We start from the raw sequence: 19,445 nt of genomic DNA on the forward strand, positions 1-19,445 counted from the left end.
GCTGACCTGATACAGCACCGCGTAGCCTTAAGACAAAACAGTCCGCCATGTTAATTGTAATCGATGTAATCCACGCCACGTCTCGTTATTCATCACACGGCGTGGTGTAAGCAATTTCCTTGCACGTTCTACTATTCAGTCCGACACATTCTCCCCCTCTGACATCCAGAGACACAGTGGGTTATCGCAGCGGTAAGCGTCTCGCCTTCCTTCGGGCACGAACCGACTTCATATTCCATCCGGTTATCCGCAAACTTCCTCGTTTCTTAAATTAGGTCTCATGCACTGTCATTTCGTTGCTAAATTGCGTCGTAAAACAACCGAACAGCCAGCCAGTAGCCCACGCAAACGAAATTGAAACACAACTTCTTTGAATAGAGGATTTCAGAACTGAAAGCAGAACTGTGGGCTTCATTTTCAAACAAATGACGTTCTTCCCCAGGCACGTCACACGCTCAAGGTCACTCCACGTCGTCGTCTTCAAATCCAGAGCCTCGTCTACCCCACTTCTGGGTGACAGAGCGCCATGTTGCTTGGTTAGCTTACGTCTTATTAAAGAAAAATTAAAGCTGTTTCACTATACTCCATGTAGGCGCTTGGGGGGAGAGAGGTACAGCTCCTATTAATTCTTAACCTCGGCAACAGATGGGGTGAGTGGTCAGCATCACGCCTCGGCCGGCTTTACCCCCTGGAAAGGACCCCGGTACCCATTGTAGAGGAGGCTGGGTGGGCCCCAGAGGCTAGAGGAAAAAATCCTCTGTCCCCGTCGGGGATCGAACCCCGGTCGTCCAACCCGCAGTCAGTCACTATACTGACTGAGCTAAAAGGCATTTTATCAACTCTAGTATTTGTATAGCGGTGAATGGGACATAATTATACAAGGTGGATTTGACGGAGTGAACGGGCAACCATCCGGAAGGACATGTCATAATACCCGGACTTCAGGTTGAAATCCGAAGTGGGTTAGCAAGTACGAAAATAGCAAATGGCTGCTTATAATTCGAATTTCTAGTTCATACGGGCATCTTGTGTTCTGGTACGGTGATTATGAAACATGTGCACAGGTTCAATTGTAAACTCTGCGTCTAGAAGTAACGTTATTGTCTGAACTGCAATCAGAGGCAGACAATGCAAAGGGGATATTTAAATTAGAGGATATTTTACAAGTTATGACGCGTTGGGCTTGGCCTCAGCCCAGAGGGAGGACGTTTTGTGAGAAATTTAAAATGTGCAATCCCGAAATGCCTGGTATTCGCACGTTGAGACTTTAAAACCAGCGCCTGTGGAACGGAAATCGAAGTTAGATCGACTTCAACAGGAAAAGAGAACGTCTCTTGAGAGCTCACCAGAGCCTCAAAAACTGTACCAACTCTGAAACGTCCTGTAGCTCACATTCGCCCATTTCCAGCACAAGAAATCGCTGGCACAGAATTTGGCTCCCTAAAGCTTGTAATTCTCCAGTCCTAAGATTCGTATTTTGATAACAAAACAAAATCCTCTCGGGCGATTATCCGTGTCAGCGATAAGTTAGAAACCGACGTTTCGGAGACTCGCTCTGTCTCCATCATCAGGGTTTATGTAATTGACATAGACCCTGATCCCTCCAGAGGATTTTGAAACAAATCAAATTACGATTTCTGAAATCAAATTCATTCCTTGACGAGGTTACAAATCGGAGAAACAATTCCAGCACCGCAGACACAAAATCTCGTGCCAAGCGACTGGCGTAAACCACCTTCATATCTCAATTCTATAAGATCCATTTTAATATTATTATTTCCGTCCTTTATGTCGTATCAAATAAATAACACGAGCCAGACATTGTGTGTAAGATTCAATAACAAGTCATTCACCGCGAAAGATTTTTAACACCCCACTTAGAGGACCACCCCTTATCAGACGTCCGCAACTTTTCCTCGCAGTTACCGTCCATATCTAGAGATCGCCTCTTCCGACCAGAAAGACGCGATTTGACGTGGTGATGACTTAAGGCGAACATTTTCGTCATTACTCGCAAATTCTTGTAAATTGAGAAACACTCTGAAGTTCGCGCAACAGCCATGTTGGATTCTATAAAGTCGTGAATCTGGATGTAGAAATGTCTATCGCCGACTTTCGGACATTTCTCTAAAGAAATATCACGTCGTCTGGATCCAGCCTGGGCTAAAACCCTCGAAATTGGGTGTTTCTCCGCCCAAGACCTCGGAGTTCCGACGCGCGGAGGTCCAACGTTTTCTGCGTGGCGTGTAGGCGTCGCGCGCCCCCTGTCGAGAAGACGACGAGGTGTGACAGTTTCACGCGCCCTGAAATCGCCTTGGACTCGTATAAAAGGGCGTCGCATCTCAGGGTTTCTTCGCAGTGCTCAACCATGAGGACCGACTTCAGCACCCAGCAGCATCTCATCCACACAATCGTTCTTTTGTGTCTGGTGGTCGCCCTGGCCTCCTGCGATGGTACGTAACTCTCCCTCACGGACTTTGTCTAAGGAACTCAGACAGACGGACACAAATCAGATAAAGTACGTAACTTCGTGATGTAGGAAATAGTCTTTGTCATAAAACCGACGTTTCAGTAACTCTTTCACGGTAGCATAGGAACGCGGAGCCGGCTCAATCCAATTCGAATTTTATCAAAAATCATCTATCCGGAAATTAATTTTAAATATGACAACTTATAAAAATACGAAGCTTATAAATCCTTTATCAGCTGATACAGTGTCGTTAAACATAAAACTTAATATCAAATCTAAAACTTCTTGACGATGGTGAAGAGTCAATTGAATAAAAATTTTCTTGGATATTATCCATCGTCTAGTAAATATAAAACTTAAAACGACGTTTCGGAGATGGGACTCTATCTCCGTCTTCAGGTTCCTACACAGTTGGGCCCACTAGATAGAGCTAATCCCTATCTCCAACTGTGTAGGAACCTGAAGACGGAGATAGAGTCCCATCTCCGAAACGTCGTTTTACGTTTTATTACTAGACGATGGATAATATCCAAGTAAATTTTTATTCAATAAAACTTAATATATATTATATATTAAATCTTGTCCGTCTAATCACAATAAATTCTTATTAAATATTAAAATATTACAATAATTAACATTTAAAATATTTAAAATATATCAAATGATGTTCTTTATCGAAATATTCGATTTACATTAGACCATCATTTTTCATTTTTGATATATATGAATAATATTTTAAATATTTTAAATGCTAATTATTGTAATATTTTAATATTTAATAAGAATTTATTGTGATTAGACGGACAAGATTTAAATAATATATATTTATTATATCACAATATGACGCAACTTTACCATCTCATAAAACTTAATGTTCCGATACCGACATAAAGTATGAATATAAATTAAGTTAACCAGTTACTCGTCCTTTAGGCTGTCCGCAGGGGAGAAAACCTTGAAGTTGATTTATTATATATTTATTTACGTAAGTCCAGTCTCACCACGGATTCTATTTATCTGACCGACGTTCTCGAAATGCGATATAAAACTCCGATTATTTTGTGTGAGAAATTTTAAAGGCCGTGAAAAGACGTCCAGTCGTTCCTGTCGAGTGTCTGAACAAGACCCCGACTCCCCGGATTAGAGACCGCTTGACCTTTCAACTTAAGATCAGGTCACGGAATGAAGACGCAAGAAGTTGATGGTGAAAGGGGGTGAGGTGGTCGGGAAACGCACTAGGAACGGGGAAAAGAGAAACACTAACAAAATTTTGATCGGAAGTCGTTAATAAAAGACGCGACTTGCAAAACCAGAGAGTGTACGGCTAGAGGATAATATTAAAATGCGTGCGGACAGGAGTCATACGGCTCTTGGGAAGTCCTGTCTCTCGAAATTTAGTGATTAGCTGAGTGACTGCGAGATCCGCGCTGTACCCACGTCTGAAGTTCGGTTCCAGGTTTCCGGCTGAGCTCAGATCCACTGGAGGACGGGCTCCTCCTGGGTCTGGAGGGGTTAGGGGACGACCCTCTGGCGGCGAAGAGGGGGGAACCAGAGGTGACTGGGATGTGGTTCGGACCTCGACTGGGACGAAGAGAGAAACGTTCAGTCGACGACTTCCCGGAAGACGTGGCCGACATCAGGGTGGAGGAGGTAATGGAACTACTCAAGGACACTCCGTGGGCCCTGCTTCCTCTCAGAGGTAGGTGCAGCATGAGACAGTACAAACATGGCGGCCCTTGGTCAATAAGCGACATGCCAGCATTTGCAGTAAAATTTTGATTTTTGTCAACGGATGTCAGATGATGAACCCACTGTAAACCACACGAGTTTATACCCTTCGGGGTGAAATTATTGTTCCGCGGATTAAAAGAAAACACGGGACGCGTGAACGCAAGTGACGCACGGCACAAAGAACTTTTTCTTTGACGTTTTAAAGTTGCGTGGTTGAAGCAGAAAAGTTTAAAGCTTAATTTTCCAAACGAACATCAGCCCCCGATCAGCTGACTCGAGCCGGTTTCTACTTTGCTGACAAAAGCAAATACGAAATTTAAGCGAAAAATCATTTCGGTGATGACGTCAGAGCTGAATGTATCACACGTCTCGCGTCTAGAACAGAACTTCTATATACGCGTATAATATTTAATTTGCCTGACAAGAGTCTGATTCTGGCCGTATCACGATCACACTCGAGCACAGGAAATTCATTCCATTCATTCTCTCCATGTTTAACATTTATGTGAGTCCTAAGATGACTGTCTTGTGGGTTGTACCGATCATCGCCCTGATGATGGAGGCGGAAAGGACCTCCGAAACGTTGGTAAACTTCTACCAGATAACACGGCGGAGCTGCAACCCAGAAGACAGCCATCCTCTGTGTGTGTACACTCACTTCGAGGACGACAAACGCTTGATAGAGAACAGCACAGAATTTGGCAATGGGGCCAGAAAGGCGATAACTTGGTGCTGCTGTTTGCAGGAGGCAAGAGGCACATAGAAGGCTTCGTCCCTCGCTTGGGTCGTGACTCCAATGAGGAGGAAGACGCCGACATGATGGAGCAGAGGTCGCCGCCGTTCGCCCCCAGACTGGGGCGTCGCCTGGTGCCCTTCAGACCGCGGATGGGGCGTGATCGCCTGCCCCACGACGTCTACTCCCCCCGCCTGGGACGCAGCGTACCCCACGAGAAGAAGCAGACACCCCCACATCACTAGTTAGCCCTTCTGTAACCTGGACGTCGTAATAAAACCGCTTACACTCACTAATCACCACTAGTCTATCGCCTTCCAGACCTCGGCGCGCCGAACTCCTTCCTGATGTCTGTCCTCTGGGTGGTAACGACGTGTGGACTTGTAGGAGACACCGTATTCGTACGAAACGTCGGTACCTACCTAAACGTCCACACGGATTTGCGACCCAGAACACCAGCACCGAATGCATCTCTGAACTGTGTGACATAAACAACAGTTACGAACAACGCAAGAATCTTAAAATCCGTATGAAGAAATTGCTTGGCAGACAGAAACTTGTATGTTCAAACGAAACAAAAATAAATTTGAAAAAAAAAAAAAGAAAAAAAAAAAAAGGCGATATGGTTCTCATCAGAAATAATTATGGCAGCAATGAACAGAACCGAACCTCAATCCAATTAAGTTCCTATGACGTGTTCGACGTTAGCGTAACTCACCAAAGAACGCATGAAGAGAAGACGCCACTTGCAGACCTAGGCGTAGATGGTGAGATAATATTAAAATTATTATGTAGGGTGTAGTTTGGATATGGTTCATTGGTTGGCTTCTGTGAACACACTAACAAAATTTTGGAAACCATGACAAGCTGTGAATTTTTTGGCTATCCGAGCGACAATTACCTTCTCAAGGAGAAATCTGTAGACTCCTTACGTTACAACTAACTAAATATATTGCTTAGGGAACTAGAATGTTCATCACCGAACTAACCAAAGCCCTCCACCGGACGCTGTCCTGGGCCAACAAAATCCAGTCTCCTTCAACTCCTATCTCCCATAGATCCCGCCTGAGATTATCCTCCCATCTACGTCTAGGTCTCCCCAGAGGTCTCTTCCCCTCAGGCTTCCCAAATAGTGGACCCAACCAACCAGATGGCTTACGGAACCCGAAGGTTCATCACCGAACTAACCAAAGCCCTCCACCGGACCCTGTCCTGGGCCAACAAAATCCAGTCTCCTTCAACTCCTATCTCCCATAGATCCCGCCTGAGATTATCCTTCCATCTACGTCTAGGTCTCCCCAGAGGTCTCTTCCCCTCAGGCTTCCCAAATAGTGGAACAACCAACCAGATGGCTTATTGAACCCGAAGGTTCATCACCGAATTAACCAAAGCCCTCCACCGGACCCTGTCCTGGGCCAACAAAATCCAGTCTCCTTCAACTCCTATCTCCCATAGATCCCACCTGAGATTATCCTCCCATCTACGTCTAGGTCTCCCCAGAGGTCTCTTCCCCTTAGGCTTCCCAAATACTGGACCCAACCAACCAGATGGCTTATTGAACCCGAAGGTTCATCACCGAATTAACCAAAGCCCTCCACCGGACCCTGTCCTGGGCCAACAAAATCCAGTCTCCTTCAACTCCTATCTCCCATAGATCCCGCCTGACATTATCCTCCCATCTACGTCTAGGTCTCCCCAGAGGTCTCTTCCCCTCAGGCTTCCCAACCAATACCCGGTGCACACCTGTTGTCCCATACATGTGCGCTACATGCCCAGCCCATCTCGTTCTTCTCGACTTAATCACCCTGACAATATTGGGGGAGGAGTACAGATTTTTAAGCTCATCATTATGCAGTTTTCTCCACGCCCCATCGTCTTCTCTCCTAGGCCCAAATATCCTCCTCAACACCCGATTCTCAAACACCTGCAATCTGTGTTCCTCCCTCAGAGTGAGAGACCATGTTTCGCACCCATACAAAACAACAGGCAAGATTATTGTTTTGTATACTTTAATTTTCAGGTTCTTAGAAATCAGACGGGAAGACAAAATATTTTGGACTGAGAAGTAGCAAGCATTTCCAGAATTTAATCTCCTCCTAACTTCCTCACGAGTGTCATTTTGATTTGTTATTGTTGTTCCCAAATATTTGAACTTTGTAACCCTTTCAAAGGACTTATTAGCCACCCTAAGATAATTTTTCCCGCCTGTCTGCTGACGATGAGATACCAACATGTACTTAGTATTTTCTGAATTTACTTCCAGCCCCACTTGTCCACTAGCCTCTAGTAAAACGTCTGCGTTCCTCTTTATTGTATTCATATCGTCCCCCAATAAATTAACATCATCAGCATATGCCGATAGCTGATGGGTCCCCTCAGGCCTGGTGCCAAAGAGTCCATCCATTTCCGAGGCTTGATTATATATTTCTAAACAAGACAATTTCTTACGGTGAAAGATTGTTAGCCTCACGCCCAACCCCCAAGCTTGAGGACGATCCCTTGTCGGCTGTCCGCGAGTGCTTATTCAATATATTCGTACCTAACCTCCGAAAACTGAAGACGCTCCACGCCGTGGTGACAGGTACTCGCCAAACACGGCTTCTTACGAAAAACTTATTATTATTACACACTTATAATTCCAATCATACAACAGGAGTTGCGGGCAGATCACTAGCAGAATTACTCCCTACGATACATACCTACAGTCCTAAGAATTGTGTGTTCTTAATCATTACCATAACCCAGAACAACACACCACTGAGGACACCAATCAGCGTACAGAACTACTGTGCACTTGGACACGTGGCATCGGATACTGATCGAGGCTGAATTTTGTATTGCCCTCAGAAAAAAAAAAGGTTTGGGACAAAACTTTTAATGAATATTGTCATTATTAATATTTCTTTTGGGAAATAACTCTTTACCAAAGTGCAGATTTTCCATAAACGACCATAAGTAAATTACCAGCACATACGGAATATCACTGCATTCTCAAAATGTTATTACAAAGAAAATGTTATTCACTTTTAAAAGCCAAATTAAGACAAGTAAGTTTTTAAGTCACAAAATCGAATAAAGGAAATACATTAATGGAACAACAACACGCAGTACATTACAGAAAGCGTTCACCGCGTGCTCCAGGCTCCCGGCTGAATCTGCTTGACTCACCGCCACACGCTACAAGAATTTTCCGATATGAATCGAGTATCATTCGATTAAAAAAATATTAAGTCAACTTACTCATAAAACAGTAATCCCTTCTACAAAATGACAATTTCATCTAACTCTGTCAGTGCTTTAAAGAATTTGTATAAAGTCCCTGCATTTAAAGTAAAATAATTCATTAATTAATGATACACGATGTTAATGAGTATATAAATATACAGTATTAACCACCATAATTAAAAGTTTTAATTAATTTACACAAATAAACCAAGTGACACACCCAGCTCTAAACGACATCAATGGACACCCACGTATAAAATATCAAAATTACTGCCTGGATGGTTGAAAGAGAATATATATCTCAGATATACTTGCATGAAACATAAATTACACAAATATATCTGTTAGTAATTGTGTTGTTGACATAACAGGAGGACAATTGTGGATGGAGGGCAATTAGAAACCCAGTATAAGATGAAGTTTATAAACATAATCATAGAGCAAAATTATTTTGAGACTACTGCTAGTTTTATTCGCGAGAAAGATTTGCTCCAATAGGAACTCCATTTTCAAAAATCAGAGCAAAAATATTCTACAAGTCTTTGAAGACTCAATTTGCGCAAATATGATAAATCATAGACGTATTAGTTGTTAAATGTACAGAATCATGACGGAATAGCGGGAGTGCGAACTTCTGAGGTGGGAGCGAAGTTTGGCAATGGATACTCGAAGATAATATATAAGAAATATATAGCATATATAATACTGCCTTAAAAAACTATATAATAAACGTAACACGCATTAATAACAAAATGTATTTCAGAAATAGCTGCTGCAAGGTTTTCCTCAGGCACATAGAAGTAAATACCCTATACAGTGGTGAATGGATGGAATAATTATAATAGTACAGTTACAAATAATATAATGATAAAGTTCTGTGATCCGTGTGGGACCCGATCTTATGACCACCTACGTCCTAGCCCAACACGATAACCGGGCAACAAAATCACTTCTTCCTTCAGCTAGTAAACCCGAAACGCCTAAATATAACGGCGGACGCACGATGTTCGTGCAACTACAAACATCAGCAGCAGGAATGGAAGCTTTATGAGTTTTGCCCAGAGCTCAAAAACTTTTATTAAGAAAACGTAAGTCGACTCAAACTGAGCGTCAGTCCCAGGTTTACCAAGACTACTGAGGGATTCAGTTTGGTTAAGTTAGGTTTGGTTAAGTTAGGTTAGGTTAGGTTAGGTTAGGTTAGTTTAGGTTAGGTTAGGTTTGGTTAGGTTAGGTTAGATTAGATTAGGTTAGGTTAGGTTAGGTTAGGTTAGGTTAGATTAGGTTAGCTTTGGTTTGGTTAGGCTAGATTAGATTAGGTTAGGTTAGGTTAGGTAAGGTTAGGTTGGGTTGGGTTAGGTTGGGTTAGATTAGGTTAGGTTAGGTTAGATTAGGTTAGGTTAGCTTTGGTTTGGTTAGGCTAGATTAGGTTAGGTTAGGTTAGGTTAGGTAAGGTTAGGTTGGGTTAGGTTAGGTTAGGTTAGATTAGGTTAGGTTTGGTTTGGTTAGGCTAGATTAGATTAGGTTAGGTTAGGTTAGGTAAGGTTAGGTTAGGTTGGGTTAGGTTAGTTTAGGTTAGATTAGGTTAGGTTAGGTTTGGTTAGGCTAGATTAGATTAGGTTAGGTTAGATTAGGTTAGGTTAGGTTTGGTTTGGTTAGGCTAGATTAGATTAGGTTAGGTTAGGTTAAGTTAGGTTAGGTTTGGTTAGGTTAGGTTAGATTAGGTGAGGTTAGGTGAGGTTAGGTTAGGTGAGGTTAGGTTAGGTGAGGTTAGGTTAGGTTAGGTTAGGTTAGGTTAGGTTACACAGATGTGCTTCTCTTATGGACATTCGAGAAGACGAATTTTATATTTGTAAATGACAGATCACAAGAAAGTGCTCAGAACATAACACATTACGTAACATTAGGAAAAGTCTCAAATCTTCTCCGAAATAAGTTTTATGCAGGTAATGCTTATTGAAATGTACATGGAATGAAGGAAACATTTTGGAAATCTACGTTTGCGCAATTTGAAGACATGCCGTTGCAGGGAGCTAAGGTATTTCATCCCTCTGGCAGAGAAAACACAGAGATGCTTCTCCTTGCGTCTTCGACCACTTCTCCGGCTCACTGACGTGGCGTGTGGTCTAAATACGATTCTGCAGGCGTACGACAGGTGGACGTGACTCCACTCGCGACATTGTACCCTGAACGCACGAGAACTTAAGTTCATTCGAGCCTCGTGACGTAACGGGACTCAAATCTATCTGCAAAATATCAATCCGCCAGCGCGAACAGAGACAAAATGGTAAGTGAGATGGATAAAAGCTGAAAAATAAAGTTGAATTTTGTGAGTAATGGAATTTAAGAAGCCCGGGGAGGACACGGGACCAAGAAACCAGACTAAATTGTGGCTCCGCGTCATTTTGTTTATTTAATTAAATATATCGATTGTTGTCAGTCTCCACGCAACAATTTATGAACAAATAACTTTTCACTTAGGTCTACGCGTGCTGTTTATGTCATGTCTTTGCTTTCGTACGCAATGTTTCGAGTTATTAACCACTCAGGATTTATAATTTTTGTAATTCGTCAAAGATTTAGCTACTTCTGATATAATACTTCATTTTCTTGTGATATCATTAGAACTGTATCATTACACACTCGTCAGAATTCGAGCGTGTCGTAACAGGATACAATAATATTAAAAATTAAAATAAAAACTTAAATATAAAATATACCACACATTACATAACATGTTTGTATCGAATATATTTTTGAAGCCAGGACGTCCAAGAGAGGGCCCCGTCACTGTGCGCTGGAGAATTTCTGGGGTGGTATGGGGTTGGGGGTAAGGACGGTGGAATCGTCGAGCAACTGCTTTACCGCTGACGGTGGACAAGCGAGTCATCTGCAAGACGAAATGAGAGACGTGAATCGACGAGCTATGATGAAGATTTAATAAACATAATATTCTAATTTTAATCTCCGTGTCCGACATTATAGGTGGATAAAAGCAAATATTTATGATAGCAGAAAGAAACATGGCAGAAACAAGAAAACTTTACGGCTTGGATTTATGACAGAGCAGCAGTTAATATGAAGCATATAGGACGCTCCGCTGTACGCGACGGTCGGCGCAAGTGTGGCCCAAGTCCTCTGTGCCTCCCGTCGTCTCTGAGTGACGTCGCATGAACAGATGTTAACGAAACGTAAGCTCCGTTTATTAATTTATTCACAGGTCAAGGTATTTAACTACGCTGTATCAAATGTTGATGATTGATTATGTACGGCAAACGCCGTGGCCCACTTAAATCTTGTCTTGCCTCGCTACTAGAAATATAAAATGCAGTAGAATTATTCCGAATGGAGCCACTGAAGAAAACCACGCGAATCTGAGGTCAGAATAGCTGCTCCAAAGTCAAAATTCAAAACCGATGGTTATGGGAATGTACGTTAAGCTTCATTTGTGATAAGCCTTGTCCGCTGTCCAACACAACCGCAGTGAAATTCAACCCGGAAATTTCCTGAATGTGAATCAAACGCTGTCATCTGACCACACAAATGTCCATTCCTTGAACAAATTTATGTGGCCATAAGGGTTCTAATTGGGTCGAATGACTGTGAGTATCGATTAGTCGAATGAGCATTGAGCTCGAAATAATCGCAATTGTTTACTTTCTAGCTATTATATCTGAACAGCTTTATAAACATGACAGCAGTGAGAATTCGAGAACAGAATAATATCAAGCTAATCGTTTAAGTTCCTGAAAATTTCTATTACGATTAATAAAAAGTATCAAAGATTTATTACAATTTTGGTGCAAAATATAAAATATAAATACAAGCAAATATAAAGGATACCTTAAATTACCATTTTTATGAGATTAATTACTAAACCTCTTTAGATAAATATATGAAGACAGACAGTCGATGGTGAAATCCTTAGTCCGTATACATATCTGAATTAAACACGCTGATTTGTGTTCAAACATGGCATCAGCACCAGTTCATATTAGCAAACTACCGGTTACTAGACTTCTATGTCACTGGAAATACTCCAAACGCCTTCACCTCAATAGCGATCACGAAATTGCATGCTTCAAGGTCACAAGAACATCGTACAGCGATTCCCAGACGACTGACGACAGCTCAGAACTCTCAGCGTGCCAAAGCAACGGTGCACCAGTGTCTTAGAGCCGCGCACTATGGGGGCCACATTCCTTCCGTGACCTTGAAGCATGTAATTTGGCGACGGCTAATATATTAAATTGTTACGAATCTCTTAAAGAGGTCTGAGGAACGCGTGCGAAAGCGTCATATATTTTAAACTACGCCTGACTCCCGAGTTTGAAGATGACTGTATTCTGAGTTGTCAAAGTCGTAGCACCGTGTAGTCTGTTAGACGTTTACCAACGTTTCAGAGGCGCTATCAGCTTCCATCATCAGGGAGCTTATCTTGTCACCTCGACGATCGGAGCAGAGTCTGTGGAGACAGTGAGCCCTCTATCAACGACGCCTGACAACGTTTTGGAAGCTCAGGGTGAGGCCACAAGACAACTGGGACTTACGTTTTGATGATAACTTACAACTGTATCACTCATTATTTTGCAGAACAAGTGTTGATGAGCTTAAAAATCTGTACTCCTCCCCCAATATTGTCAGGGTGATTAAGTCGAGAAAATGAGATGGGCGGGGCATGTAGCGTGCATGGATGGGACAAGAGGAGTGCACTGGGTATTGGTTGGGAAGCCTGAGGGGAAGAGACCTCTGGGGAGACCTAGACGTAGATGGGAGGAAAATCTCAGGCGGGATCTATGGGAGATAGGAGTTGAAGGAGACTGGATTTTGTTGGCCCAGGACAGGGCTTTGGTTAGTTCGGTGATGAACCTTCGGGTACCGTAAGCCATCTGGTTGGTTGGGTCCATTATTTGGGAAGCCTGAGGGGGAAAAGACCTCTGGGGAGACCTAGACGTAGATGGGAGGAAAATCTCAGGCGGGATCTATGGGAGATAGGAGTTGAAGGAGACTGGATTTTGTTGGCCCAGGACAGGGCTTTGGTTAGTTCGGTGATGAACCTTCGGGTACCGTAAGCCATCTGGTTGGTTGGGTCCATTATTTGGGAAGCCTGAGGGGGAAAAGACCTCTGGGGAGACCTAGACGTAGATGGGAGGATAATCTGAGGCGGGATCTATGGGAGATAGGAGTTGAAGGAGACTGGATTTTGTTGGCCCAGGACAGGGTCCGGTGGAGGGCTTTGGTTAGTCCGGTGATGAACCTTCGAGTTCCGTAAGCCATCTGGTTGGGTGGGTCCACTATTTGGGAAGCCTGAAGGGAAGAGACCGCTGGGGAGACCTAGACGTAGATGGGAGGATAATCTCAGGCGGGATCTATGGGAGATAGGAGTTGAAGGAGACTGGATTTTGTTGGTCCAGGACAGGGCTTTGGTTAGTTCGGTGATGAACCTTCGGGTTCGGTAAGCCATCTAGTTAGTTAGTGTTTCTGACGCAGCCAATCAGAGAACTGCATCCATTGAGAAGCCAGACAGACGGACATCGGCCACGAAGCCATTGTTCATGAGTTCTGTACCGTGCGAACGGTGGTACAGATGGAAATACGAGATTTGCCCGACCTTGGTCCACTGTCGCACGCAGCGCGTGGTCTCTACAGACACCAGATGCCCTGACGGAAGTCCTGCAGCGCGATAAGTCCTCCGCTGGCACGAGACTTCAAAGGGAGGGGCGTGAAGGGGTTAGTTTGTATACGCCAGTTTCCTTGTTATTGCTGCGTCCTACCTACCGAGGATGAAAGGTTACACAAACAAACACCAGCATCGTCATTTCGGCCCGTTCGTTCCACCTGCGCACATAAAATTTTGCCAGAACACAGACAGAAACCTCCGCCTCCTCGTGTTGACGCGAACTTCGTTTGCTTTGGCCACCGCAGAAGCGATGCTGTATCGATCTGGTACAGCAGAACGAAGCGGGGACCCGGCACGGGCTCTGCAGGGTGTCTACAAAATCCTGTTCCGCGATGGAGATCAACGGACACGTAAAACGGGTCACAGGGAAGCAGAAGCTGTGATTTCTTGCACAGAAGAGGCGAGGAGATGGAACCTTTGAGGAAAATAGTTCAAGTACTCGCTCAAGTAATCATTTGAATGTAAGATTTGAGGTTTCCACGGCTGCGAGTATGAAGATTTCCGTCTTCTGGGTTGTTGTGCCGTGTAGTCTGGTCGATGAATATTCATCGCCCTGATGACGGAGGCAGTATGACCTCTGAAACGTTGGTAAACATCGACCAGACTACACAGCGCCACAACCCAGAAGACAGAAATCTTCATACTCATCGCCCTGATGATGGAGGCAGTATGACCTCTGAAACGTTGGCTAACATCGACCAGACTACACAGCGCAACAACCCAGAAGACAGAAATCTTCATACTCATTTAAATACGGCTGCTTGGCTTTGTCTGAGACATCTTCGTTGTCTGTTGTTCTTAAGCAGTTGATGTAAAAAAGAGTCTTAAAACATCATTTTCAATAAAGAGTCATACGGTTGTCATAAGGAACGTAAAGCAGAAATGGTTCACGCTGATTATGATGATGAAGAATATTGGAACGAAATCGTGAAAGAAAAATGTCCTTAAAATTTTTGAAAAATGATAAGGAAACCCTTTGAATGGGTATTTTATTTTTGTTCAGTTTTATTACAATGAAAAAAAAAACAACACTCTTTTTCAGAAGTTACGTGCTTCAAAGATGATAATGAATGTGAAGCCAATTTTTTAAGGAGAAGCACCAGTTTGAGTCAGTTCATAAAACCCCAAACTTAGGACGGGGCATCACTAACGTTTGTGACCATAAGGTCAATGGAAGCTGCATTGTCGAAAACAAAAAGTGATCACTCGAAGTATCGATCTATCGCTATGACAAAATACTGGCACATGCTGATATAATAGAAATAAAAATATACAACTTGTTAGTAACGACCTCTTTTATCAATTTCTGGGACTATTTGACGGAGCGAATGCATCATCGCTAGAACAAGAAGATGAAGGAAGATGAGGTTGATGGGGCCTGACTGTGAGGCGCACGCTACCAATGAGAAATACGTGAAGGGAAAAGTTCACTGTGGGAAGATAATATTAAAATGGAAATATGGTTGATGGTGAGACCAACACTGATCTCATATAAGCTACATGTCTGCCATCTGATTGCATAGAAGGCAAACTCCCTTCCTTATTCCAGATAATAATAGCAGTAACGTTCAGAAGTGTTTCGTATTAAATGGTCAATTACCTCACATACATTCAGGCAGTAATATTGCGTATATTCCAGAACAACTTACAAGCACAGACTTTCAAATTGAAGGAAATTTAAGACAGAACCGTTTGTAATTCATTCTAAATATTATAATGAAACATTTATTCTGATCATGCCAGCGAATAATTTCTTGATCGAGGGCTTAAAACTTAGTCCTACTTATTCACGCGGAGCATAATCCTTATAGAACTTAAAACAAAGAATTTAATTTTCACCTTGGGATTTAAAGTAATATATTTTATACATAATACATGTTATTTTGCTGAGAAAGTTTAAACAAGAGGCATACATGAATACAGTTTTGTACCAACATAGTTTACGATATTCATGGAGATACTGAGAATTCAAAAACAATCTTAGACATTAATGGTCAGTTGAGTTACGTAGATTAAAAACAAAATCTGTAGATATCTATTACGTATACGGCTAATACGTCGTGATGATTGCACATCAAATGTTTATCAACTTATTTTGTTATTTTCAGGTTATACAACTCTTAGTTGTCATTTTTATGAATTGGTCTCTGCTGACATATTTAAACTAACCTAATTCGCACGTCCCGCTATAAACACTAACCTCACATATTCGTATCCAAATATTAACATCCACAGAATGGAAATAATAGACTGAAATAAAATACTGAACTCGTTCACGGTCTACTAAATACTTGTGTGAGACGCGGGGAAAAACATCGTAAGTCAAGAGGATAGCGTGTTTCGCCAGCTTATGTAAGTCTGATCGCAAAACTTTTATTTTTTACAGACATTAAAGCAGGGTTAGCTTTTCAGAGAATAGCCTTACACCCACACACTACTAGTTTCAATATCCGTCTTAAATTAGACACACACACACACGAGAAAAGCCAATGTCATGTCTCACTAAAGACTTTGATAAATAAAACTTTTGAATACTCATTAAAGCATTTCTAACGGTACCAAAGAAGCATTTGTAGTAAATTACCACCAAGTTTCAATACATAAACAGCTATCACGCGAGCCAATAAAAAGGGAAAAATGTGATTCCAGATTAAGAACTCTTGGTTTAGTGACCTTGGTTAAAGAGGGATGTCATTTATATACACAACGGTAATCAACTAATACATCAAATAATCACAACATTTAAGATTCTGAACTGAAAACCATTAGTTAATTTCGTCATGTTTAGCTGCCTGTCAGTCAAGGTATGGTGCACCGCTGTATGACAGATTTTGACCAAACTATATGAAACTTGTGTAATTTTGATTCTTGTATGTTAATTTTAAAGGTCATTGAACTTATGGGCCTAATTGAGCTTTTACATAAATCTTTTGAGTGTTCTAATTTTAATTCAAAATTATATGTAACCTGATTTTATTACAGTATCATAATGTGCATTAATTTTACTTAATTTACCTTAAAAGACCATTTTATTTAGGGACATAATTTAAAACTTTTCATATTTGAATGCCTTGAGACTCAATAGACGAGTGTTACTAAGCCTGTGTTTAAGATTCACTTACTTCTACTCGCTTAAAGAGCCGGAACGACATGACATAAACTAAACATTACTTGGCACATAAGCACTAACATGTTTTAAGTATAACTTGCTCTAACTTACTTTAAAAGCCTCTTTACTTAAGTGGCCACTAAGTGTTTTGAATTCACTGACAACAAAGCATGGCATTTCTAACACAAGAATAATTTCTTAAATAAAAATGTACAGACAACCTCAATCTACACTCTCATATGCAGTATTTGTATAAATTTTATTTTGAGAGAGTCACTTGCGATAAGAACAAGCATGAAACGTGCACCACCGAAGAATCCTTAAATCTCTTGTAACTCCCCTAACATCGACTTGACTTCCCCTCAGCTGGCATCAACTAAAGTACTCTAAATATATGATTATAATGGAAAGCATATAAAAAAGTCAGTAAATACAATATTCCTGGTTTTTGCAAATGGATAAGCATCAAAATTGGTCCAATCATATTGAAGCATTCTGTGGAGTTCGAACCATGTTGCATGTCAGCAACAATGACACTTATTTTGCCAGTTTCCACTTAACAATGAAGTATAGAATAATTTGGAGAGTGGGTGGCAATTAACATAAAAACAAAAAAGATATTCACTTGACAAAGGAAAATTCTCACATTAATGGCCGGTGACAAACTACAAACAAATTTGTGTAAAAGTCTTTTTAAAAGATTAGAGATTTTATCTGTTCCATGTTCTCAACAATGAACTTCATTCTAAATAACCGAGAACATTTTCAAATTGATTCTGCCATAGAAAGTGCCAACACAAGGAATAAGAATCAGTTTCTTCACAGACCAATTGTTGCCAACCTCTCATCATTCAGGCATCAACATTTTCTACAGTTCACCATCTTGTTTCACGAGTCTTGCGAATACAAATTCACAATTTAAAGTAGCATTAGAAAGGAACTTAAATACACAATCCTTGATGAATTTCTAATGTTCATAAACAAAGTCATCAAGGTATTCTTGTCTTCAGGATGTATATATTTCCTAATTTGTTTAAAAGTTAATATAAGAGCATTTGGGGTATCAAGAAGTCTTCACTACATGAATAATTATTCTTCCTATGGGCATTTAAGCACTAAATGTTATCATAATGTCTACAGTTTGTCATTTCAGGCCAAGGCCCTGAGTAAAATGACAAACTTCCAGTCTCCTCATCAACAATTATTATGATGTTTGCCTATAAAGATTACAAAAGCTGGAATTTTATCATGCACAGAGAATCTAAGCAAAAAACAGCATATTCCTGTTAACAACAATGTAATAACACATTCAAATATAGTAAAAACTTAACTTCTTCATATTAAAGTCAGAAGCACTGTATCAAACATTAGCAAGAAATCATAAAGGCTGACAAAGGTAACTACCCTCTGCTATTAAGTCTGTGTGCAGAGTCCACACACAAACCTAATGTCATTAACCCAAATTTGGCTTCATTTGTCTTCCAAGCCATAATCTAAAAGAAGACAAGAAATATTGAAGAAATTAGAATTAATTATGACTTACGTCTGACGTCTTCAATGGATATATTTTTCAATAAAATGTTCACAAATTTTTGATACACTGTCACTGTATAACCGTAAAAGAAACACCAGAAAACATACATTCGCACACAAACGTAAAAACCGCGCTGTCAACACGCCATTTTTAATGGCGACGAGTACCAACATGGCCAACCTCACTGCGCGAAATTTAAAATCACTGGAGAAATACATTCGTCAGTAACACAGGTTTATCGTTTTACTCAGCTATGTCACTTTAGGTAAGTCTTCTGTGCAATGCATTGTATACACACGGACAGCAGAGCGGCATCATGCATGAACGTAACACATACTTTTACTTTTAATACCAACCCAAAGATTCTGTTCTTGCATTTCCTTCCTGTGTATGTCAGTGATGATACGAGATGCGATGCAGATCAGCTACTGACAGCATTGTTAATTAAACTGTAAGTAAATAAATAATCTATTTATTTCCTGTATTTCTTCAGATTCGTTTGTCATGTCCAGCAAAGACGAGCAATGAACTGGTGAAACTGAGATCAAATACTTTCGTATTTAACAAATGAATTCTGCATTTACAATCTCACGCCACACAAAATTTTACATACTGCCAAGGCCCACAGTAACATAAAAATAAATATCCACGGTCTCATCATTTCATCTGAGACATTCGGAGAAAAGCAATTCAACAGAATTTGCAAGACCCTCCATGTTGACACTAAAAAATGTCCGGGCTGAGTGACGTAATGCTGCCACTCCCCCCCTCACCAAAAGGTTTTGAACTGAGCGCACTCTGTTCGCACCGACACCTCGAGTGACGTCATAGAGACGTAACTGCATATTGCGACATTGCCCCCACCACCACCAGGCAGCGTGACTGTATTAATCCACGCATTTCCTTATTGCAGTATCATTCGTTTCACATGGCACGGCCTCGAAAGAGCACTACAGAAAAAGCAAA

The 19,445-nt window shown here is 41.4% G+C and overlaps 2 protein-coding genes across 2 annotated transcripts in view; one reads left to right on the top strand and one right to left on the bottom strand.

Moving 5' to 3' along the window:
* Use1 (Vesicle transport protein Use1) overlaps positions 1-18,610 on the bottom strand; it is a 216,326-nt gene extending 197,716 nt beyond the window's left edge. Inside the window, exon 1 of the mRNA XM_087360794.1 lies at positions 18,489-18,610. The gene's annotated coding sequence lies outside the window, so the exon portion shown is untranslated. The remainder of the gene's footprint in view (positions 1-18,488) is intronic.
* On the top strand, positions 2,320-5,230 carry LOC110840339 (PBAN-type neuropeptides). The gene is made up of 3 exons (XM_022085296.2): positions 2,320-2,453; positions 3,927-4,169; positions 4,947-5,230. The coding sequence occupies exons 1-3, from the start codon at positions 2,369-2,371 to the stop codon at positions 5,177-5,179; spliced, it is 561 nt and encodes a 186-aa protein (XP_021940988.2). The 5' UTR covers positions 2,320-2,368; the 3' UTR covers positions 5,180-5,230.
* Positions 18,611-19,445: the final 835 nt, after the last annotated feature.

Source organism: Zootermopsis nevadensis, unplaced genomic scaffold (assembly GCF_977971745.1).
Source record: "Zootermopsis nevadensis isolate Lab colony 2312 unplaced genomic scaffold, Znev_1.0 Znev_ptg000046l, whole genome shotgun sequence".
NCBI lineage: Eukaryota > Metazoa > Arthropoda > Insecta > Blattodea > Termopsidae > Zootermopsis > Zootermopsis nevadensis.

Coding starts and splice junctions, on each gene's coding strand:
- LOC110840339 (XM_022085296.2), top strand. CDS start 2,369: ATGAGGACCGACTTCAGCACCCAGCAGCATCTCATCCACACAATCGTT. Junction 2,454..3,926: donor CGCCCTGGCCTCCTGCGATG/GTACGTAACTCT, acceptor GTTCGGTTCCAG/GTTTCCGGCTGAGCTCAGAT. Junction 4,170..4,946: donor GGCCCTGCTTCCTCTCAGAG/GTAGGTGCAGCA, acceptor TGCTGTTTGCAG/GAGGCAAGAGGCACATAGAA.